The sequence below is a fragment of the Octopus bimaculoides genome, chromosome 1 (assembly GCF_046866305.1).
Source record: "Octopus bimaculoides isolate indiv1 chromosome 1, ASM4686630v1, whole genome shotgun sequence".
NCBI lineage: Eukaryota > Metazoa > Mollusca > Cephalopoda > Octopoda > Octopodidae > Octopus > Octopus bimaculoides.
The window spans coordinates 96503674-96529250 of record NC_142928.1 but is presented as its reverse complement, the minus strand read 5'-3'; the positions used below and the strand labels follow the sequence as shown (position 1 = coordinate 96529250).

Here is a 25577-nt window from a genome sequence, read left to right as displayed (position 1 = left end):
ACAACCACCTCAATGCTCAATGACAAAAAGAAACAAACATGAAACAAGCAATTTAAATATGTTTTATTACAATCTAAATATGCTTAAAAAAAACAAACATTAAACTTTCAGTTTTAATTTTTTAAATATTCTCCTCTGTTTTTAATGTTTCCATAAAAGAAGCGAAGTTACTAACACAGCGTTGAATTTATCAACACGTACTTCCTTGCAGATAAAAGACTTTTCAGACACTGTTCAGATTCGCTTGTTACTACGGTAACAGGCACTTGAGAGACAAAAGACTTCTCATGTTCTGCTTCTTACTATCGAAACAGCCATGAATGTGCCTATGGCTTATGCTTGGCTAAAATTACCAAAATTTTCAAACTTTAATTACTAATAACTCTTTATTTATTGATTTATAACGAAAATTACTTTCACGTCATTAATTAGTCTATAAAAGTGTATCATTACACTGAATATTGACGCTGGCAGCCGCTGGCAACCAAACAGAAAAGATCTACTCCAGCAATTCCGCTTGGAAAGTATATATATTATTACGCCAAATTTTAAAATTTTCGATTAACTTTAATTTTTGAAATGCTTGGCACCAAACCAACTAGATCCGCGCTTTCTTTCCATCACCCTGGAAAAAATTAAACTTCATCGGTAAAAAAAAATGAAAATTCAATATAATCATTATTTTATTATTTATTTAATAAAAGAATTTTATAATTTATTGAAAGTTCATGTTTTAAGAAAATATTGCCAGTTAAAGAATTATCTCCCTTAGTCTTCTATGCTGAAAAAACACAATGTTCATGAGAGTTTAGATAATTAGACATCAACATAAATGATCTGTGACAGGATAACAGTATCTCCAGTTGTTTGCTACTCAGCCTTTACAATAAAGATAATGAATTGACAGTTCTCTTTCCAGTAAGTATAATTTATCACAGTGTTTACATACATACGCATTACGTGGAGGCGGTTTCGTAAGTAATGTTTTTATTGTGGCAGATGTCTCTGAAATTAGTAACAAGAAGTTTTGTTTTTTTTTCAATTAGAAGAAACAAAAATAAAATATTTATTTTTAAGTCAGTCATCAATACCATCTATAAACCCAACGATAAATTAAATTTATTATGTTGGTGGTGGTGGTGGTGTTGTTGGTGAATAATTCTAAAGGTATGGTGCACTAATTCTAATTATTTGTAGTTTATGAACACTTCTCTGAGATGTAAAATATCACATTAGTTATATAATAACTCCAATCACAAAAATGAATATAATAAAAGGAACATCATAGAAAATCTTGGAAAAAATTAAAACAAACACAATATTGAAAACCTCATTAAATGTTGTGGTTCATTTAAAGTTCATTTTACTACAACCTGATGCTGTGCCCTATGCCATTCAGAAATTCCTCCATGGTCTTCCTCTCACTCACATAGTCCAGGGTGGGATTTTGTCCAAACCCCAGTGCTCTATGACCTAGGACTTGAAATATGCGGTCTTTATTTAAAGCTGTTTGGAAGTGTATTAAAAGACTACGTTTTAACCAGTTGAGTGACTATATAGATGTTCTTTTTTCTTGTTAGCATGAAGGAGGTGTACCATTCATTTATTCTGGTAAGGGTTGAATTTATTTTATCTGAGTGTAGTAAAGTACAACCAACCCACCAATTTCCAATTAAACACCACCAGGTGATTCTCATTCCTTGTAGCAAGTTAGTTTGACTCCCATTTCTGTATTATAACTCCTACTGTGTTAATATAGCTACCTCCATACCCATAACTACTGAAGTCATGAAATAAAATGTCTTGCTCAAGAACACAACACAAACCCTGGTCCAGGAATCAAATTCACTACTTTATGATTGTGAGCCTGATGCTCTAACCACTGAGCCATGAGCCTTCATAAAGTATTGCCTTGCTCTTCATATAGTACAATAACTACAAAACTGTACCACAACATATAAATAAGTATAAGTCATGAATTTAAAACATAACTCTTTAAATGATCAATTCTTTTTACCTGTAGTCTTTGGTCTTGAATTTCCATGGTGCATTTTACCTAACTGCTTCAAAACTTTATATGTTTGGATGCTGCCAGATGATCTTGTTGTTGTTGGTGGTAACTGCTGAGATTGTTGTGATCTGTTGGCATCTGAAGACTGGCATCTAGCTGCTGCTTGTTTATTTTTACCAGTTGGTTTTGACATCAGGTTATAATGGTCACTCATCCCAATCTCATACAGAGCTTTTGCCATAGCTCGTTCATCCTCTTCTTTATTTATCATATGAGAATATTTCTCTCTGCTCTGCTGAATGTATTGTTGCTGGTTATGTTGAGTATGTGTTATACTTTGGCCACCAATGGTCTGCTTATGATAGCTTCCTTCTCCATTGCTTGCGAATTTCTCAATATTCCACAAAGGAATTGGTTGCTGTAAATAACAATGAGGAAACTTTTAAAAATGCTAAAATATATTTGAATTTCTAAGATGATGTCACTATTTTTAATTTATCGTCTAGAACAATGTTTTCACTTTGGAGTAGATCTTTCTACATGTAAAATATCATGACATTTCACTTAAGCCCTCTAAAGATTAATTTAACCAGTTCATTTAAAACTCGTATTTAATATATTTAAATTAACTAGTTTATCTGCACATTTTAGTTAGTTATCTGGTTGAACTATTCTTATAACTAATTAACTTGACAATGTCTATTTTAATATTAATGACTTGTAGGGACATGGTATTTTGTTATACAACCATAATATATTATGAAGTATATTATGTTTTTATAAGTCAATACTGTGTCCTACCGTGTAGAGATAGATAACCATAACAAGTCATCATTATTATCATCATCATCATTTAACATCAGCTTTCCATACTGGTGTAGGTTGGATGGTTTGACTGCAAACTGGTAAGCTTGGAAGCTGCACCAGGTTCCAATCTGATTTGGCAAGGTTTCCTACACAGGCATGGTATATCGCCAAAGGTTTTGATCACCTGTCACTGCCTCCATGAGGTCCAACGCTCAACCAGTGCTTTTTCCGTGCCAGTGGTATGGATGCTAGATATGTGACACTGACATCATCCATGACTACCATTTCACTTAGCTTGACAGATCTTCTCAGTACAGCATATCACCCAATGTTTGAAGGGTGCTTTTTGCATGCTAGTTACACAACACTGGCATCAGCCATGAGTACAATCTCATTTGGCTTGACTGGTGTTCTCAAGCACAACATAATGCCAAAGGTCTCGGTCACTTGTCATTGCCTATGTGAGGCTCAACATTCAAAGATCGTGCTTCAACACCTTGTCCCATGTCTTCCTAGGTCTACCTCTTCCATGGGTTCCCTCCACCTTTAGAGTGCAGCACATCGTTAAACAGTTGTCTTCGTCCATACACATCACAAGACCATACCAGTACAGTCGTTTCTCTTGCATACCACAAATGATGCCTCTTATGCCCAACTTTACTCTCAGGATGCTTACATTCTGTTGTGCATGCACACTGACATTAATATCCAGCAAAGCATACTAGCTTCATTTCTTACAAGCCTATGCATGTCCTCAGCAGTTATAGCCCGTGTTTCACTGCTGTGCAGCATAGCTATTCACATACAAGCATCATACAGACACTCTTTGTTACCAGCTGAGGTAGGAGCTCTCTGAACTTTGCCCAGTCTATTCTTATTCTAGGAGCTACATATTCAGAGCATCCACTCCCAAATACTGACTTGGTCACATAGGTAACAGAAGTTATAGACTACTTCTACTTTTCCCCCTTGGCATGTGATGGGATCTATTTTCTGTACATTTTTAGTGTTAATGGTACCTGTGCATCTTTCACACACAAAAACTATTCTCCCTGTTAACTTTCCTCCAATATTGTTGCTGGTTATCTCCCTTTAGCATTATTACTGGTTATCTCCCTTCAGCCTGATTCTAGGTCCTAGTTACCGGATTTTAAAGAGTGGTACCATGTTGTACAAGTGTTTATCACTATAATCCATTGATATACAGCTGTCTCTTTATGTTGATCTCATTCATCATTCTATCTACTGAAAATCCAAAGGCAATGGAAGAGTGGTGATGTGTATAGACTTAACTATCGAGAAGTGCACAGTTATGCAGAAAAGTCATCTGACTGATTGTGGGTAGAAAGCCAGTAACAAGGAACCAAAAAGAGACAGCAATTCTCTGTGAAGATGGAGCAATCACTATATAAATGACATCTAGTTATACAGTTCATGTTAAAACCGTTTAAATCTTCTGCATTTAAATAGTTTTTGACTATTGAAATGTAGTATTTATATTAAGGTGACAGAGAATAAACCATCATAAGGAGAGGAAGAGAAAAGCAAATGAAAGAGAAAAATATTTGAATGTAATTGATTTTTACTGTTACAAATCAGTTTTACATATGATTAGACACAGACGTGGTTGTGTGGTAAGAAGTTTGCTTCCCAATTTCAGTTCAATCCCACTGTATGGCACCATGAGCAGCTGTCTTTTGTGATAACCTTGACCAATCAAAGTCTTGTGAATAGTTCTAGTAGATGAAAACTGAAGAACCCCAGAAACCCATTATATAAATGTGTGTGTTTGTGTTTCATCTTGACATTGTATAATAGTTGCAAATGATTGTTACTGTCATAAAGCAGTGTCCTTTATTTCCAATGTTCTGTGAGAACAAATTTGCCTATAGGAAAATATTACTTTGCTTGGTGACAGAAGGGGCATCCAGCTATAGAAAAACTACCTCAATAAACTCTATCTGACCAATGGAAGCATCAGAAAGTGGACATTAAAAAGTTGATGATGATGAGATGGTGATGAATTGAGCAAGATGTCATTATCATCATACCCCACCCCATCATTATCTTCAATTCTTTTAAAATTTAGTTTGAAGAAGTGTTGGGTAGTGCTTATAGTCATTGCAAGACTGTAACAAACTAATGAAGTCAAAGCAGTTGATATTACACAATTTGTACTTCTGCAAGCAGATATCTTTATAGAAAATATGGAAAAAGAATTTCCTGCCCACCACAACAGAATTGAGATCATAAAACCAAGGTGCCACGTAAAAAGCGTGTGTGCCAGTACCACATAAAAAGCACCCAGTATAATCTGTGGAGTGGCTGGCATTAGGAAGGGCATCCAGCTGTAGAAACCAAGTCAAAACAGACTATGGAACTTGATGTGGCCCCTGGCCTTGCCATTTCCTGTCAAGCTATCCATCGCATGCCAGCATGGAAAACGGATGTTAAATGGAGATAATGATGTAGTGTGTTGGGGCATAGCTTGATAGAGTAATGCGATGTTGGTTGACTGGTGTTAAGCCACTGGAATAACATAATGATAACCATAGTGAAGATGACAAGGGTTACAGCAACTATGGTAACAGTGATGCTGACAACAAAACAAGAAAGAATATGTCCTTACCAACTTAGCAACATTTTGTAAGATAATGGGATCAATACAAATCTTCTCTAAGGTATTCCTTAAAACCAGGTTTTGCTTCTCTAAAAGTTCGATACGAACTATATTGGACTTCAACTGGAGGGCCATGTCCTTTTCAAGATGACCACTGTCTGTTGGATAGAAAGTAGAGAAAGTACTTTAAGGTGTCAGTAAAATATCTTGTGCTAAAACGAATAGAAGCTTACTAGTGATAAAAGGATTTTCTCTAAATATGGAACTACTCTGCATATATATATAGGGTATGATGAATAAACTGTCGTCTAAATTAGGCAAAAATGAAAATAAAACCGACATCTCATTTTAACAGATATATTGGGTTGTCCGGAAAGTTTGTGCTGATTTTTAAAGGAAAGAAAAAGGTCAATAAATACTTGCCATTACATTTTTAATCAACCAATTATGAACCATTTTGTTGCACAATGTGTCTCCATCTTTCCTTTAACTTGAAAATACCCTCTTCCCAGAATTGAGGTGGTTTCATGGCAAAGAATTCATCAAGGTATCTTTTTACGTCATCCAAGGAATTGAAATTTTTACCATTAAGACTATTCTGCAAAGATCTGAATAAGTGGAAATCTGAAGGAGCAATATCTGGTGAATATGGAGGGTGGGGTAACACAACCCAGCCGAGCTGCAGCAATTTTTGTCTGGTTCCCAAAGAAACGTGCGGTCTTGCATTATGATGTTGGAAAACAACACCTTTCCTGTTGGCCAATTCTGGACGTTTCTCTTGAATTGCTGCTTTTAACTCGTCCAGTTGTGTGCAGTATTTCTCAGAATTAATTGTCTGGTTACTTGGGAGAAACTCATAGTACAGAATTCCTTTCCAATCCCACCAGACACAAAGCAAGACTTTTTTAGGGTGAAGACCTGCTTTTGGGGTGGCTAAGGGTGGCTCATGTCGCTTACTCCAGGATCGCTTTCTCTGAACATTTCGGTAGATAATCCATTTCTCATCACCTGTCACAATTTGCTTTAAAAAAGGCGTGTTTTCATTCTGTTTATAAAGCAAATCACAGATGGAAATGCGATCCAAAAGGTTCTTCTCACTCAACTCATGTGATACCCAAACATCATAGTGATTTGTATATCCAAGCCTTACCAGGTGCTCATGAACGACGGATTTTGATAGGTTGAGGCTTTCTGCCAATTCTCGGGTTGTGCAATGTGGGTTATTCTCAAATAATGACTTGATTTGGTCATCATCTGTAGTGGATGGTCTGCCTGATCGCTCTTTATCAATAAGGCTACAATCTCCAGCTCAGAACCTTGCGAACCACTTCCGTACAGTTCTTTCGGATAAAGAAAATTCACCATAAACTGCGCATATTTCTTTGGTTGCTTGTGAGGCATTTTTCTCCTTTACGGAAAAAGAAAAGCATCAAGTGCCGAAAATGAACTTTCTCATCTTCCATTTGAAAGGGTTACAGAATTAACACAGGTTATAGGAACATAAACCTTCTTCCACGAAAAGATAGTTTAAACTGTGCTCTAAATGGAGGTGTAGTCAAACCCTATTTTATAGACTCAACCATGTTCTAAACTAAGTCGAAAGGTAAGCTACTATAAATCGACACAAACTTTCTGGACAACCCAATATTTACCAAAATTACATAAAAATATCTTGAAATATTAAAGAGTAAATTTATTCAATAAAATCACCATTGGCTTCAACCACAGCCTCCAGATGATTTTGGAATCTCCTGAAACTCTTCTGGATGGTCTCCTTGTTTAAGTTGGTGTATGCTGCCATAATTTTTGTTCAAGGTTTGTTGGTCTTTCATTCAACTGCACCCCACACATAATAATCAAGGGGGTTGCAACCAGGGGAGTTAGGTGGCCAGTGTTGCCCTGGGTCAAGAGGGTGGTTGCTGGGAAACCCTATGTCTGGCAACAGGACTCTGCACCATGCCACACCAGCAGGAGAACCCAGTCATGGCTGTCAGACAATCTCTGTTGCCAGACATAGGGTTTCCCAGCAGCCACCCTCTTGACCCAGGGCAACACTACCTCCTCCAGGCACTTGATGTAGGCCTCTGTGTTGAGTCTGAACGTTTTCTCATGTATGCTATATCGATAAATTGCAGAAGGACTTAAGCGACCCCATACCACTTATATCATTGTCTGCTCCCCTGTACCCTTTACTTATTTCCTTATTTATTTATCTTTATTTACATATCCATTGTAACAATTTTAACTTATGCCCTCAGTTCAAATATAATTCGACCAATTGTAGAGATTGCTGGACTTAACCTGTCCTATTGCGGACAACAGATGGGGTTCTCTGTAATATTCCTGTGAGTACACTATCTTAAGCACCCTACTGTAATGTTTTGGATACATTCTAACTTAAGTTTTATCGTTAGCATAGGTAATACCCATAGTTAGTTTCCTTGTATTATTATTTTTTGATAATCTCTTTTTATAACTTTTAAAAACATCTTGGTTCCTCCTTATATTGGAATTACTCCCCAAATTTCTTTACTCCCTAGAACAGTACTAGTTCACCCTCTTACCTACGGACTTTTGTAGTCCTAGGATGTTAGATTATATTCCTTTAACATTTTGTGCTTCCAGACTTCTTTTCTAGGCCATGTTTTCTTTCCTATTCCTTCTTCCTTTTGCTTATTTTGGATGCTTTTGTTTTACTCTGATGAAGCACCGTGCCCTGATTCAAATGTCCTATGAAGATGAGGAATTTTATTTTCGCAATTATTTGTAAACATTGATCAGCACCGGATGCAGAAACAGCCATAAGATTTGTTATGTCACATAAATGTTATGCCATGTTCTGTATTAAATAATAAGCTATAAGTGTGGTCCAGTTGATGTGCTTGTTGATCTGAGGTTTTCTCCATTTTCTGATTATTTATATTTGTTTCCTGATAAACTTTTGTTTATTCTATTGTTACCTGTACTCTACGAGCATAGTGTGTGAGCATACTACCCATGCTTTGAGATAACACGAGTAATGGATACCGATAGTATATACATATATTTTATCCCTTAGTCGGTTATTATAACCGCTAACTCTGCTTACATTATACACACATACACACACACACACTATATGTATGTATGTATATCAGTGAGATATGTTTGTTTAGTGAGCAGATACTGAAGGCAGTAGATCTAAAATGATTGGAGAGGAACAAATTAAATATGAGTCAAAATTATAATGACAGTTAGCAGAATATGAACTCCAAAGGGAAAATCAGAGCTGACTGGACTTATAAGATATGTAATATTATGTGGTTATTCAAGTCAAAGGACACTTGTTGACACAGTAAAGAAGACTTACAGTAACTGAAACAAAAGAACTGCAAATAATTCTTGAGATGTGTTACATTAATTTGGAAAATAGATTAAGTGTTGTGAAGGCAAAGGAAATGTAGAGATGCATACAAAATTTGACAATGTACAAAAGGATTGAACAGAAGCAACACTAGCTACTTGTTCACGACAAGCCAAAAATGAAAGTAAAATAAAAAAAAATAATATCTGATATACTTACATAAATTATCATCCAAAACAGGGCCATTTAAGTCAGGATATTGCACTAAAAGGGTTTCTCGCTCCTGAGTCTTTTTCAGTTCTTTACTAATTTCTTCAACTTTTGATCTGACTGCTGTGAGCAATTTCTCATTTTCATTTTTTTCATCCATTACCTGCTGTTGTTTGCTCTACATTAACCAAAATATCTCATTATTCTTATTACAATTTGTGCAAATAAATGAAATCAAAAGATAAGTTGACCTATGCAGCACCTCCTTTGCTTTAAAATTCATTAAGAAGAGATGGATGCAGAAAGACATATGCAGACACCTATTTGGTTTACATGATCTCTTTAATAAAAATCATCCAAAAATGGAAAAAAAATATATACTGCACAGTTGTTGCATGAGTACAACAATCTACTTTACATAAGTATCCAAGGGTACCAGCATGAATAACATCTGCATTGTGGTTAAGAAGATCTACCCTCTCTGATTTAAATGAACGGCCGACCAAAGCCTTGTGAGTGGATTTGGTAAACGGAAACTGAAAGAAGCCTGTCGTATATATGCATATATATATATATATATATATATATGTATGTGTGTGTATATGTTTGTGTGTCTGTGTTTGTCCCCCCAACATCGCTTGACAACCGATGGTGGTGTGTTTACATCCCCGTAACTTAGCGGTTCAGCAAAAGAGACCGATAGAATAAGTACTAGGCTTCCAAAGGATAAGTCCTTGGGTCGATTTGCTCGACTAAAGGTGGTGCTCCAGCATGGCCACAGTCAAATGACTGAAACAACTAAAAGACTAATAAACTGTACTGTGATAATAACCATGAAACCTTTTAATACAATAAGAAAATTGACACTATTAACCTTTGACAGTCCTCTTTTCTGGCAATCAACTCTATCTAAATTTCACTACAAATTTATGCCCTTCACCTCCATCTATGCGGGAACTATTGCTCAAGCTAAAATTAATAAAGACAAGCGTTACCTCTTCATCCTTCAACCGTTGCTGTAAATATATTTTCTCTTGAAGTAATTCATCATATTTCTCCAGGTTTTCATCAATGTCATCCTGCAGATCTGCTAACTGGTCATGTAGAGTTGAATTTTCTTCACTTAATTGTTCAACTCGTTCCAACAATGAATCTTGTTTCTTTTGCATTGACTGTATCAATACAGAAATATTATTTCTAAAATGGTACATTACCAAAGAATATCTTATTTCTAATATGAAAATTAGATGATTTATTCCCAAATCAATTCTTATGAAGAACTAATAATTACTCTAAATCTTTAAACTATTAGACAATTTCCTGTTAATTTAATGCTCTGCCAAGAAAATATTTCTCTTTTTTGTTAACCATTATATTGACAAGTAAGTTAGTTCAAAAACTGTTGTTCTTGTTTAGCACCACATTAGTTTGATCAAGCAAACATAAGTCCAAAAACATTTCAGCCACCATTCAGTCAATGGGGAATCTTTAATTTTGTGAGCTACAACCTCACTAGTGCTGGTACTACAAAAAAAGCACTTAATACATTTTATAATGTGGTTGGCATTAGAAAAGTCATGCAGCTATAGAAACCCTGCCAAAGCAGACATAGTAGAATGATGCTGTCTTCCAACTTGTTGGATCCTTGCAAACTGTCCAACCCAAGCCAGCATGGAAGATGGATGATAAAAAACGATAGCATTATTATTCAGTGTATCTTTTCTTTATTTAAGATGGTAAGGTGTGATTTTTATGGAAATTTGGCTACTATTTCAAGCATATTGATTAACAAATAAAAGCTCAAACATTGGCCCAAAGGTAGAGAGTTTTCTTTCATTGCAGCTGTCACTCTACATATACAGCTAACATGCTGCTTCTTCAACTATTACAGCCATCACTTCACAGCTCTTATGTTAGATAAATGTGAGATAAGTTGTTTAGTACCTTATCCAGTATTATGAGCAGTTCACAAGTCTTTAACCAAAATATCAATTCAGCCTTTGAGACTTATCAAATAACTGATCGTAGAAAATATATTTCTAACAATATCAAACTAACTGGTTATATAATTATAAAACATGTAAATATTCCAAGGACTTGAAAGAAACTGGAAAGCTGATATAAGTGAATAGCATTAGATTTGAAGAATGATGTTTATTTCTTATAGTTAAGGAAACTGAGGTATATTGAATTAAGAAGTGCCCTACCCTGATGGCACTCATGATGGCAGTGACAATGACAACAAGCCTCATCATAACATTCAGTTTTCCAAGATGGCACAGGGCAGATGTATCTCATGCACATCACATCATCACACATCTTACTCTTTTGTCATTTATTTTGTGAGATCTATTAGTGGAGATTTGACCTCATTAATTTCTACATCTGTGCATTCTACTGAGAACAAATTACACCTTTTTCACACAACGCTTATTGGCTATTCACATTACATGGTCATGTCTCCTGCACACTTCAGCTGATGTATTTAATGATTAGCTGCTCTTGTGCAGTCTTTAATACAGATTAACATTATACATCTAACAGATCATACATACCATTTTTTTTTTTTTTTGCCATTTACATCATCCTTCAATTTAAAGAAAAGACTACAACAGATTAGAAAATAACTTATGAGCTGGTGGCTAGCTCAGTACATTGTCATTTCATCTTTAACAATACAATGACATGATTTAAAGAACATTTTGAAACTGAACCACTTAAATGCTGGATTGCAAAGCAGAAAATCTTGAGTTTAAACAATCCAACAGCCATGATGTTATAATAGAACATATCACTCCACTTCTCTTAGTTTACTTGGCTAAATACCAATTCCATGTTAAATGACAAAAGCTGCTAAACAAAAGCACATAGAACCACCTCTTTGGTTGTAGTTAATTAAATGACATTCTGAACTTCAATAGACAGTCATGCCAGACCATAAGTGACAACTTATACTTTGGCTAACAAACTTCACTTCAACAGACATCATGGAAAGTAAGGAGTAACATCATTATCATCAACACATCTACCATCAAATTCATTTTTTCTATATCAGCATAGATTGAACATGAGTAAGTATTCAACAAACCTCACTATGTTTCACTATACTCTTACACTTCGCTTGTGTTAATGCTAATTCTTTAGCTGATTCAGCAAGTTTTTCACTACATTCAGTGTTTTCTAATCTCAGTTGATTCACTTTTTCCTGAAATTTCTCTCTATCTTGAGTAACTTCTGTCACTTTCTCCAATTCTTCAGTCAACTGAGCTTTCACCAACTCTAAAATTATAAGATATTGAAGAGATTCACAAACTTCCTAAACTTAGGAAAAGAAATACAAACCTACATAATTATGTGTACATGATCATTGCCATGATATTGAGGTGGTAAGGGTTGAAGAAGCAGTGATGGTGATGATAGTATGTGCCATGGTGGTAGAAGTGGTACTAATATTGGTTTCCAATTTTGGCACAATTTTGGGAACAAAGAAGTAAGTCGATTACATTGACCCTTGTGCTCAACTGGAACTAATTTTATCAAACCCCAAGAGGATGAAAGGCAAAGACAACCTTGGTGGAATTTGAACACACAATGTAAAAATGGATGAAATACCACTAATTCTGCCAGCTTGCCATCTTAGAAGTGGTATTAATACTAATAGTGAAATGGTGAATGAACATAAATACTCCAAGCAAATATTTGGATTTGTACAGTGGTCTTACCAGCATGAAGATGAAAACAATAGATATAAAACAAGACACATGATACAGATGAAAAACCACTAAGCGTGTACCAGCTTGAAATAAGAATATCATTACACTAAACTAATCAAAGAATTTACAAGTTTCTTTTCTTTAAGATTCTTTCACACTTCAGTATAAAGCAATTAAAGATATGAAAACAGAAAAAGCCCCTGATCCAACAGGAATCACTACTGAGATGCTTAAAATATCTGGAAGAGTAGGTTATGGTCTAGTCACCCATATAGTTAATCAGATTATTCAGGAAGGTGCAATCCTCAGTGACTGGTGAAGCAACATCATACTTAGTTGCCACAAGGGAAGGGAGATGCCTTAAATAGAAGTAATTATAGAGGCATCAAATTGCTGGAGCAGGTGATAAAAGTTATGGAGAGAATTATAGCCCAATTAATTAGGAAAAGAATTAGACTAGATGAAATGCAATTTGGCTTTGTGCCAAGAAGCAGCAGTACGGATGCTATGTTTGTAGTCAAGCAACTACAAGAGAAGTATTTGGTTAAGAAGGAGCCATTGTACTTGGCATTTGTTGATCTGGAGAAAGCCTTTGACCGGTGGTCTCTGAAGTAACTAGGGGTAGACAGATGGCTTGTGAAAGCATTACTGGCCATGTACAGAGGATTAGTTAGTGAGATAAAAGTTAACCATGAGCACAGTGATAAATTTAGTGTACAGGTAGGTGTTTATGAAGACTTGGCCTGCAGTTCCTTCCTATTTATCATTATCCTCTGGGCCATAACATAAATTTAAGACTGGAAGCCCATGGGAACTACTGTATGGTGGTGATTTTGCTGTCATAGTAGAATCTATAGCAGAACCAGAAAAGTAATTCTAGACATGGAAACAAAACCTGGAATCAAAGAGCCTTAAAGTTAACCTAAGTCCTAGTAAGCAAGAAATCAGACAGGATGTTACCCACTTCAAGTAAATGGGCTTCCTCAATGTGTAGGAAAGGTGTAGGCAGGAATTCCATTCAGTGTACCCAATGCAAGCTATGGGACCTGCTACATCTTTGATGCCTTGCAGCTTGGCCATGACCTTGATCTTACGGATCCAGGTGGTCAATCTTCCTTGTCACAGAAAGGTCTGATGGCATCGCTGTGATCCTTATTTTCACTGCCATCTTGTGGAAGAGGACAACAACAACAAAGAAAATATATATATATATATATATGAGTGCTGAAATAGCGTGCAGTATGTGAGAAATGTAATGTGAGGAAAAAAGGTTCACCTACCTTTCAATGTCAGCTATCCAGCTGGGTTAAATCTGTAGCATGCCCTACCCATCTCACCTATACTAGAGCCTGCTACTAAAGTCCTTTCCAGTTCACTCATCTCCCTAATGTCCATTCCCTGCAACATCGCAGTGTGAAAGAGGACCATGCTGGTGCTACTTTCCTCACTTCATCTCTCCCTCTTTCTCTTCCAGTAGGGCCGATCAGCTATTGATGTCATTGCCCTTCTGGTTCACCTCATCCCTACAGACACTCTAAAAGTAGTAGATAATTTCTGCTACCTAGGTGACCTAATTAACAATGGAGGTGGCTGCACTGAAAGTGTAACTGCTAGGATAAGAATGGGATGGAGGAAGTTGAGAGAGTTTTACCTCTGTTGGCAACCAAAGGTCTCTCTCTCTCTCTCTCTGAGTGAAAGGAAATTTATATGATGCATGTATATGAACAGCAATGCTATATGGTAGTGAGATTTGGGCTCTGACTGCACAAGACATGCAACGTACAAGAGAGAAGACTATGCTGGTTTGGTCATGTGATGCATGTGGATAAGAACAGTTACATAAAGAAGTGCCAATAACTTTAAGTGGATTAAACTTGTGGGAGAGGGAGACCCAGGAAGATATGGGATGAAATATAGAAGGTCGATCTCAAAATGCTAAGCTTTACAAAGGAGATGACCAAGATACTTGACACCTTGCTGTACTCAAGAAGAGCTGATACCCTAAAACCACCTTTATCTGTCCTTTCTATACTATAAAGCTCTCAAATGGCACAAAGCCACTCTCCTTCTATACTACCCCACCACTCCCAGTTAAGGGGCTTTTGTTGTGCAAGGTACTTGGTGACCTTGTCAGTGATGGTGCCACATAAAAAGTCCCCAGTACACTCACTAAAGTGGTTGGTATTAGGAAGGGCATCAATTTATAGAAACCATGCTAAAACAGACAATGGAACCTGGTGCAGCTCCTATCAAACCATCCCACCCATGGCAGCATGGAAAACAGGCATTAAATGATGATGATACTTTGCACCATTACAAAAAATAGACAGATTATTTATAATTAATATTGACTTCACATTATGAATGAACCAATTTCTGACTATAATAGGAAATATAAACAAAAGAAGTATATGTTGTCCTCTCACAATCATTTCATGGGATTGATAAAGACAAGAACCTAATCTAATGAAAGAGCCCAGTCAAAATGTTATAGTTATTATTCTCCCTAATTGCAAACAAACTTATACTCCATTTGTTTATATTTTCTGATTCATACCAATATAAGCCAACACAAAACTGCCAACTCAACTCCAGAGATGATGATCCTTGAAACTCACTGAAGTCTTCTGTGTTCTTTTGTTCTTTTTTCAGATTCTCACGGCATATTTCAAGCTGATTTCCTATTAATTTTATCTGGAATTGCAGTTTCCCCTTCTCATCACAGATTTCTTTGAGTTTGGTCTGGTGTTGCTTTTGAAGGACAACATTTGTCTCCTTCTCTGAGGCCAGTTTTTTCTCGGTTGCTTTCTGATGGTTCTCCAAAGATCTAGAATAGTGAGAAAATGGATATGGAACCAACAATTTTGTTGTTGTTTATCCCCAAGTCAGTACTCATCAAAATCTTTACAAACCTACCACTCCATCTTTTTCTAAGCTACATAGCCTAATGTGTCCTTTTTTTTAAAGGACAGTTTGGTGCTATTTTAGGGAAATTTGGCTATTATTTCCAGCAGGCTGAGCAACCATACAAAGGCTCTTTCTCTCACTTTTCTCTCTCTCACACACACACATGCATGCGCACACAAACAAATAAGCAAACAATGTAATAAAAAAAGACAAAGTATTGAGACTTTACAAACTTGTGATATGGCTGTCATGTATTTGTAGTATACATACTACAGCATGTGACAAAATCCTAATAATAACATCAATTAATTGCTCTATAGGCCTTTTTAAACAGATGTTACACTTTGCAGAGTAAAATCAGTTTGTTTCTAAATACCAGAATATGCAGGTATTACAAGTAAGAAGCAACAACCAGCTCAACAAAATGAAAGAACAATGTAATGTTATGTAGAAATTTAGAGTAGTATGTAGTAAAGCAATGTAGCGTAGCTATTGTTTAACTTCTAGGCCAATTTTGATAGAGGCAGAGCTATCATCAAAAGCATTCCAACTGTGAATATCTTGCCTTTTGGGGTTTACCTTGGACAACATTATCTAATGTATTTTTCTCTTTTTTTTTAAGACTATAGAATATGATTTGACAGATATTTGATGGCTACTTCTACAAGGTTAAGTGACTATACAGACACTTCCTAATACTGTAATATAGTGTGGTGTAATAATTGTGGTTGCTATGTAGTCCTGATGCCTAGTTTGATAGTTTTAAATAACTAAGTGCAATTCACAGTATACTATGCTGCTGTCTGTTTGTAGACCACATCACATCCTTGTATGCAGTATGGGGGGGGGGGGGGGGCAATGGAACATTTTCCTAAATTTTTATATGCCTGTAATATCTGGCGGTGGCAACTGAGAAGGCAAGCAAGATGAACTGAGCCAGAGTAAAACTGGCTCTTCCTCAGTACTTTAAGAACTGATGAGATTAGTGATGCTGACATTGTGTGTGTGTGCATGTTGCTGCTACTGTCATTGCTGGTTATGGTATAACATGTGCATTGTAATATAATGTGGTTTTGGTGATTGGAGTGGTTTGTGCTTAAAATGTACATCAGGAGACATCTCAAAAGTTTTAACACACTCCAGTATTGCAATATTTCAAAAAATGTTCCTCTCAAATTGTTTCTTGGGTTGAATCATTCCAGCTGACATTATTTTGATTCAGTCCCAGTGCATAGCACCTTGAGCAAACATCTTCTACTATATAGCTCCATGCCAACCAATGCTTTATGTGCAATTTTGATAGATGGAAACTGTTTTGAAGCCCATCATATATGTGTGTGTGTCTTTGTGTTTGCTCTCTTGCCACCCCCACTTGACAACTGGTATTGGTTTATTTATGTCTCCATAATTTAGTGGTTCTGCAAAAGAGACTGATAGAATAAGTAACAGATTTAAAAAATAAGTACTGGGGTCAATTTGTTCAACTAAAGCCCTTCAAATGGTGCCCCAGCATGGCTGCAGTCCAATGACTGAAACAAGTAAAAGATAAAAAGAGATAAATATGGATTTAAACTCTAGCAATGACATCATAGTGGAAAGTAGACTACACTTTAATTTTCTGGCAGAAGTAAAACCAAAAAGGATCAAACTTTAAATCTCTTGGACAATGCCTGATTTTCAGGACTAGCCAATCTATGTTAGTATGGAAAATCCAAAAGAAATTTGAGGTAATTAACAAATATATTGAGTGAATTTGGAACCATAATATTCATTTATGTTTTATAATTATAACCTTAGACTTAAGAGATTTTACTTCATGACTTGAATTAAACCATATTACTATGAGTGGCTCAATTTTTTGATTCTTGGATATTTGTATTTTGTTGGAACAATTGAAGCAGGGTTCAATGAAGGATTGATGACTCATATTTGGTGATTAGTGTTGTGTTGTAGCCATGGTCAAGAACTTAACTCTCTGAAGCCCAGTTAATCTAGATATAAATGGGTACTATGGGCTAACTATAATTGAACCAATATAAACATGGCATCACTATCATGTATGTATTAGTTTGCAGTGCTAAAGACAATGCAAATTCTCAAAAAGCTAGCAGGTATCCATTTTGGGATATCTTCAACCATGAAGTAATGGTGGTTATTAGCAGCTAAGCATATTTAGGCATACAATGTAATGAGACTAGAGGCTTATAACAGTATAGAAAAGAAAGAGAAGGAATGATTTCTTGAACCAAAGAGTGTAATATTGTTATACTTGTTTTTCTTTTCCACCAATGCCATTTCCGTTTTCAGGTGCTCAGTTTCAGTCACTAATGTTTCGATCTGTCGGCAGATAACACTGAGGTCTTTGTCCTGTTCATGACTATACTTTGAGATTTCGTTGAATGACATCCAGGAATCATCTATATCTGGCTTTATTATTAACTTGTTGATATTAGATGGCAAATTCAATTTTTGGCATGTCTTGAAAATGGCGAATGCAGATCTTTTGAAACTTCTCTGAATGACGGAACATGACTCACATGGCACAAAGGCAGTCTCAACTGTTTGAGTTGACTTGAAACACACATCTTTTGACATGACACTGTAGAGACTTCCATCAGGTGACATAGGCTTGCGAGATGAAGAAGAATGTGAAATATTTGGTGCTGATTTACAAGTGCTGGTTTCAGGGTGTTCAGTAACATGCTGCTTTTTTCTATTTTTTAACTAAAGAAAATAAACAGAATTAAAATAATAAGATTAATAACTTCATAACGATACTATTTTACCAAAAATAAGGAAAGATTAAAACAGTATTCCAAAGGATTTGTGAAGATGATGTGACAAACAACAGATGGACACCTAGAGAGATGGACAGTGGAATAGACACAGAGTAAATGAATATATAAAATAATGGAATAACTGATGGATGTATGGATAGTCAGATGGTTAAAAGGAAAGGTGAGCACACAAAAATTGAGGAATAAGGTAATTGAAAGGTGCAGAGAAGTTCGGGTAAAAGAAAGAGATAAATGGAAGAGTTGATGGACAGACAGATGGATATTGTTTCTAAAAAATGAAAGTAAACAATTACTGGATATATTTTAATGTCCAGAATAGCAATTGCATATTGTGAATAAATTCTGAATTTCATATCAGAAGTGAAACTCATCAAAAGACAAGTATCCAACAATTGAAACTAACAACTATTACTAAAATGAATGAACAGACAAAGCTATTTGATTAAGAAGTTCATTTCATAGCCTTGGGCTAGTATCCTGTATTATAGCTTCAGCTTAACTTGTGAGTAAAATTTGGTAAATGGAAACCCATCACACACACACACAAACATGCAGGTGTAGCAGTGTCGTTAAAAAGCTTACTTTTCAACCACATGGTTCTGGGTTCAGTCACACAGCATGGCACTTGAGCAAGTGTCTTCTACTATAGCTTTGGGCTGACCAAAGACTTGTGAGGGTATCTATTAGACAGAAACTGAAAAAATGGCCACAGTACATGCATGTCTGTGTGTGAGTGTGTGTGTTTGTGTTTCCTTGTCTTGACATTGCGTGGTAGTTGTAAATGAGTGTCACTGTCATATGAGCAGTGTCTTTCATTTCTAGTTTCTAATTTCTACAAAAACATACCTGGCCATGAGGGAATATTATCTTGCTTGGAAACAGGTGAGGGTTGGTAATAGGAAGGGTATCTGACTATTAAAAAATCTGCCTCAACAAATTCTGTTCAGCCCATGCAAGCATGGATAAGTGGACATTTAAAATGAATGATGAATTAAGTATATATATATATATATATAGATATATATATATGTGTGTGTCTGTGTGTATATATATATATATATATGTGTATATATATATATATATGTGTATATGTGTGTATATATATATATATATATATATATATATATATATATATATATATAGTATTTCACACTCTAAGTAGCCCAAAATAAACTGCAACATTGGATGGGAGCTACAGGAAGATGACCAAAATGCACACCATCAGAAGGAATCAGCCTTGGCATTTTACTCGGAGAAATTCGCTATCTACCTGGATATCATATTCCTCCTGTTACTATATGTTGTAACGTAATTTGTTATATACAATAAATAAGATAACCGGTCAACAGTAAAATCAATGTAATGAATTAACAAATTCTTTATGAACCAACAATCAATATTCTTTGTGAACAAACCAACCGACACCTTCCAACTGCACACTGAACTAATGCAAACTTCACTCAACACTATTTATACTTTACTCAGACCAGTCTATCTCTCGCAAGGGGATGTTGTAACTCTCATCACACCTCCCCATTTGAGATTTTGACTACTGTCAGAAAGTGGAATTTCTTTTATTTTTTTCTTTCCAGCACCTCTCCCTCTTTTTTCTTTTTTAACTTTTGTATCTTAATTGTTGCCCTACTTTTAAGGTAGTATTGTTTGTTGCACATAGCACTTTTGTTAGCACTCTTGTTTTTTTTTTCTTTTTTGAAAATTTAATATCTTTTTCCAGATATTCAGTCTGTTTTCGCTTTCTGAAGCTAATTCTACAGGGTTCAATATTTCTCGGTGCTGGCACTTCAAACATATCATAGAAGACTTCCATTGGTATTATCCTTAATTTTTCTGTATGTCTCATCTTTAACTGGTTAAGGTGTTTCTTATGTTCCGAATGTTGTCCTTTAATTAAATACATCATGTTACCTAATCTTTTGATTACACAGCCATCCTCCCAACCTTCTTTATCATTTTTGTAATTTTTAAAATGAACTTTAGTCTCCTACTTTGAAATGTTTTGTAATATTTCTTTTATTTCCTTCAAATGTATTTTTGTCTTTCCTTTATATGTATTTTTTCCTGGCAATAATTTATCAAAGATCAATTTTATTTTACGTGTGAACATTAACTCAGCTGGTGACTTTCCTCAATTAGTATTTGGATTTGGCATTATTCAATATACTCTCAAAACTTTCATTAGTGCTTTGTCATTATGTAGCTCATTCCTAGCTTTTCTTAGAGCTCTTTTAAATATATCAACAAATTGTTAAATAACCTATGTGAGCTTTGAAAACCTCGTTGCCAGAAATTGTAATGTAATTTGTTACATAAATAAATAAGATAACCAGTCAACAGTAAAAACAATGTAACGAACTAACAAATCTCTTTATGAACCAACAATCAATATTCCTTGTGAACTAACCAACTGACTCCTTCCAACTTCACTGTAAACTAACACAAACTTCACTCGACTCTGAACTCTGAACCTTGACCTCACTCGGATCATTACTATTTATACTTTACTCAGATCAGTCTATCTCTTGCAAGGGGCGTCGTAGCTCTAATCACAACACTATATATATATATATATATATATATATATATTTATATATATATATATGTATAGATTTAGATATGTGTGTGTATGTGTAGGTGTATAGAGATATAGATATAGACATAGATATTATCATTATCATCATCATCATGCATTATAATTGGGAAGGATAGTGGAAGGAGTAATGAGATATGAGAGGTGGAGGACGAGGAGAAACTGAGTATGCACATATATGTAGTGTGTATAATCTGAGCCTGGAATGCATATGGAGAATTCAAATAAAACATTAGAAATAAAATGTAAACACAAAACCAAATAAGATATAATAAATAAAATGATACTACAACAAATAAGGTAGGAACTTGAAGGATTCAAACCAATCAAAGAACTTAAAAGTTTCTTTTTTTTAAGATTCTTTCACACTTCTCTTTTATTGTAAGTGTCTATTTGAAATATAGAAAAATAGGTGTAAAAAAAGGAAAAGCTTACCTCATCCAAAATCTGAAGTAAAGTTTTCTGCAGGAATTCATGCAAAAGCCAGGTCTGACGAGCAACAAGTCCTACAGAATTGTTGCCAGCTTCTAAATTTGAGTTATTTAAGAGTAATATGTTCTTTCCTTTTGTTAACATTTTCAAAAGACTTTTACTAAATTCATTTGAAACATGAAGAAGATAGACCATTCTGGAAATAAAGAAAAAATTTAAAGTATTTTCTATCACTATTAACAACTGGTTCAAGCATTGAAAAGCACACTTGTTTTTAAATTAGTCTCATTTTAAACTATTCTTTTTGAACATATTGCCTTCAAATTTTGATACAAGGCCAGTAAATTTTATTAACCCACAAAGATGAAAGGCAAAGCTAACCTTGGTGAAATGCTGCTAAGCATTTTACCCAGCATGCTAAAAGCTCTGCCAGCTCACCTGATCATATTAATTACATAATACAGTACATAGCATTTTAGGTTATCCTTTATCAAAGAGCATTGCTCCAAATATAAGATTTTCATTCTCTTCATAGGACATGAACATAGTCTTTTCATTTCTTAGTTTGTTTATAGTATTACAGATAAAGCCATGCTGGTGACCCACCATATATGATTTTTATCAAATCAATTCTTGCCAACACAGACTACCAATAACACTAGTGATTGTGTTCCATTGTAGAATTTCAATAATATATTACATGCAATAATCAGATTAATATAAGTTTAGAGACAACCAGTAATAGAGAGCTTAATTTTACTTTCCTCAACAGTTTAACGAGTGCTGTGAATAATTGAGTCAGTGTAGTAACAAACGATAACCATCAGAAGACTAGTCATTTACTTTTCACTCCAGCTGTGCTGCATTTATGGCTAAGATGCATAATTCTTATTAGCTCAGTTCACCTAGTTGTAAATGCAAATTTTTATGAATTTATACTACCCTTTTTAATTGAACAACTGAATTAGTTGATTTGCTAGAAACAGCAGTTAAATCTTCTTTAGATCACATTCTACCATCTTGAAAAAGGAAGGATGTATTTGGATAATGTAATCTTATTATGTCTGAATAAAAGTTTATTTTACCACGACTGAAACACCTTTGAGCATTAATCTGTTCATTCATAGCTGATCCTGTGGTTAAAGAATTACAATCAAAACAACTTGGTGTTGACTGACAATAACAATAGAGATGATGGTGGAGGGTGGAATAGATTACATTTGTAACATTATAAACTTAGCAAGTGTGTTGTTTGCTCACAGCGATAAGCTTGTTCTTCCTGTGGAGTTCAACTGTGAGGGAAACCTTAACATCAAAACCATTATTTCTAATTTTATTACCACCATACCATTGTGAACTCAAGATGAAATCAGACAAATAGAGAAAATAAAATACACAAATATTCAAAGAACCAACAGTAAACTTTCCTCACCTGTCAATGAGCAAATCATAAAAAGCAATATGAGCAATTTGTTTAGCTTCCAACTGGTTTTCATCAGATATGCTCGTAAAATTTAAATAATGAACCAATAGCTTTTCAATGTCTATATCTCCAGCTTGTTGACTTGGGAACTTCCAAGATGGGTAACTGAGAGGACCAAGACGAGAACTGTATTCACTAATAATTGCTTGCAAATCAAAAATATCCTCCTTAAGTGAGTCTAAGCAGGCAGCAGAACCCAGCAAATCAGCCATTTTATTCAAAAGAAACTGTTTCTTGTTTTTAGTTTGTTTTGGATTTAGTTAATGATGACCTAAAAAATACACAATAGTATTAAATGAAAAGGAAAATACATAAAGTTAGGGCTTTTATCATGGCCCAACCTCACAGCAATAATTTATTTACAAAGCATTTTGTCCATTCATTATAGCTTTGTATGAGAAAAGGTGTGATACCATTTCATAAAAATATGGTCCTATGTCATCTCCTATCACCAGATTGTGAAAAAATATGTTGTCATTGGCATCAAATGCTTCCAGCAGATCACAGCAGACTTCAAACTGAATACCAACTGGCACAGTACCTCATTTTCCCACACTTTCCAATGCCCAGTCTTCTGTCTCCTGTAATGCATATTGATCACAGTCCAGTTGTTCAATAAATTCATGGATTGTGTCTCATCTGTCAGTATGAATCATCACTGGTGATTTGTGTCAGTGGTTGCAGTTAATGGTCTCCCACAGTTGTTGTTGGCACTCCGTCGCTTATGACGTCGAGGGTTCCAGTTGATCCGATCAACGGAACAGCCTGCTTGTGAAATTAACGTGCAAGTGGCTGAGCACTCCACAGACACGTGTACCCTTAACGTAGTTCTCGGGGGAGATTCAGCGTGACACTGTGTGACAAGGCTGACCCTTTGAATTACAGGCACAACAGAAACAGGAAGTAAGAGTGAGAGAAAGTTGTGGTGGAAGAGTACAGCAGTGTTCGCCCCAATCCCCTGCCGGAACCTTGTGGAGCTTTTAGGTGTTTTCGCTCAATAAACACTCACAACGCCCGGTCTGGGAATCGAAACCGCGAGTCCGCTGCCCTAACCACTGGGCCATTGCGCCTCCACCCTCCCACAGTACAGTTTATCTTTAATGCTGATTTGCTCTTGTCAATGATATCGATTCTATAAACAATCCATAGCCTTCTATGGATGTTAGACAGCCTGTACCCTTCATCAATAAAAAACTCAATGATAGCATGTTGCTTCTGCTTGGAAGCCATTATTTGCTGGAAATACAGACCAAGAAGACTTCTAGAGAGGAAGAGTTACTCAACCAACATGTGCGATCTGAACAACCAATCTTATTTATGTACATATTTACATTAGTCTCAATACAACTCTCATATGTGTACGTACGTACGTACACACACAAAGAAATGATAAAAATTATGTAAACAATAAGCAGGATAGATAGATAGACAGACAGACGGACGGACACACACACACAAAACTCACATTGCTTTCAAAAATAATCCTGTTACAACAATGAAGTTAATTACAGAAGGTTGACTATAGTTACTTTTATCATACTGGAAAAGTTACAAAACGATCCAAGAAAGATGAACATTTCAATGAACTTTCGCCACACCAATACAAAAACACATTTTAAGTATCAATAATTTCTCATTTTGGTACAAGACTATAAATTGATAAACAATTGCGTATAATCGATTGCCAAAACCAGGTTGGTGTTTATGAATTAAAGGCAATATACACCCAGGTAGTATTTGAACTCAAAACGTAAACAAATGTAACTAAAATACTGCTCAGTCTTCAAAATAACACTCTACCAATTCTGCCTACTGCTCTCACTTTTTTGTGGTAATGAAAATAGAAGTAAATTACGTGTCTGATTTTCTTGTTTTACTTCCATCGTTGCAATAAAAATAAACACTTATCAACATTTTAATATTCTCCTTTGAGAATTACCGTATTTTTACCACACTCCAACAAATACACATACACTTACTTTGTTTCCCTCTAATTGATAGTGAAACGATATCAAACCATGTAGTACTACTTTTAAGCTATAACTCGTGTCCGCCGAAGTTTTGAGCGCCATTTTCCAACAAGTGACGTTTCTTAGCAACACTTAGCAACAACACATAGAAACAACAATCAATGATAATATTGCTTGACATGCTTCTTCAATGTCGTGATAAAAGTAAAAAGTAGAGAAAATCGATTGGTTCTTTAATAAATCGCGTAAAATATTTAATGCATAGTTAACATATTTTATTGGACTTGAATATATTCTAACGAGTTATTTTTAGTTTCAGTTTCCGAATATTTTTCCATCTGTGATTCCCTAATTGTCAGGCTCGTCACTTTTAGTTACATTTATTTTTCAGTTTGATATTGATTTTGGGGAAGCATATGGGCAGACGTAAAGAACGTGGACTGCTGAACTGTTTAGAAATCTGCAGTAACTCCATGTGGACTATTTCTTTACATTTCTTCCAACAATTACAGAAGCACTTGGTTTCGTGGCTAACTGCCTCAGTGCCTGCCCTGAGAAGCTGGGTTACACAAAACCAGGAAGAATATGAAGCAAATGCCTATCTGAGGCTGTGGTAAAATACCCCTGTTTAAGATTCCGCGCGGCAGCTTCGAATCCAAATCTCTGCGTGATCTT

At 35.4% G+C, this 25577-nt stretch overlaps 1 protein-coding gene across 3 annotated transcripts; it reads right to left on the bottom strand.

The window, feature by feature from the left end:
- Positions 1-514: 514 nt before the first annotated feature.
- On the bottom strand, positions 515-25039 carry LOC106876027 (coiled-coil domain-containing protein 157). 3 transcript variants are annotated; one of them, XM_089354377.1, is made up of 11 exons: positions 24912-25039; positions 22882-23203; positions 21453-21645; positions 17881-18335; positions 15323-15531; positions 12080-12270; positions 9987-10163; positions 9001-9169; positions 5448-5596; positions 2018-2429; positions 515-625 (listed from the first exon to the last, which is right to left on the bottom strand). In XM_089354377.1, exons 2-11 carry the CDS (start codon positions 23142-23144, stop codon positions 621-623), a joined length of 2223 nt encoding a protein of 740 aa, XP_089210503.1. In that variant the 5' UTR covers positions 23145-23203; positions 24912-25039; the 3' UTR covers positions 515-620. The 3 variants fall into 3 exon arrangements, with proteins under 3 accessions (XP_089210503.1, XP_014779887.1, XP_089210508.1); XM_014924401.3 differs by lacking the exon at positions 515-625 and adding an exon at positions 675-1005; XM_089354382.1 differs by lacking the exons at positions 515-625; positions 22882-23203 and adding an exon at positions 675-1005 and having other exon boundaries at positions 24912-25032.
- Between the last annotated feature and the right edge of the window lie 538 nt (positions 25040-25577).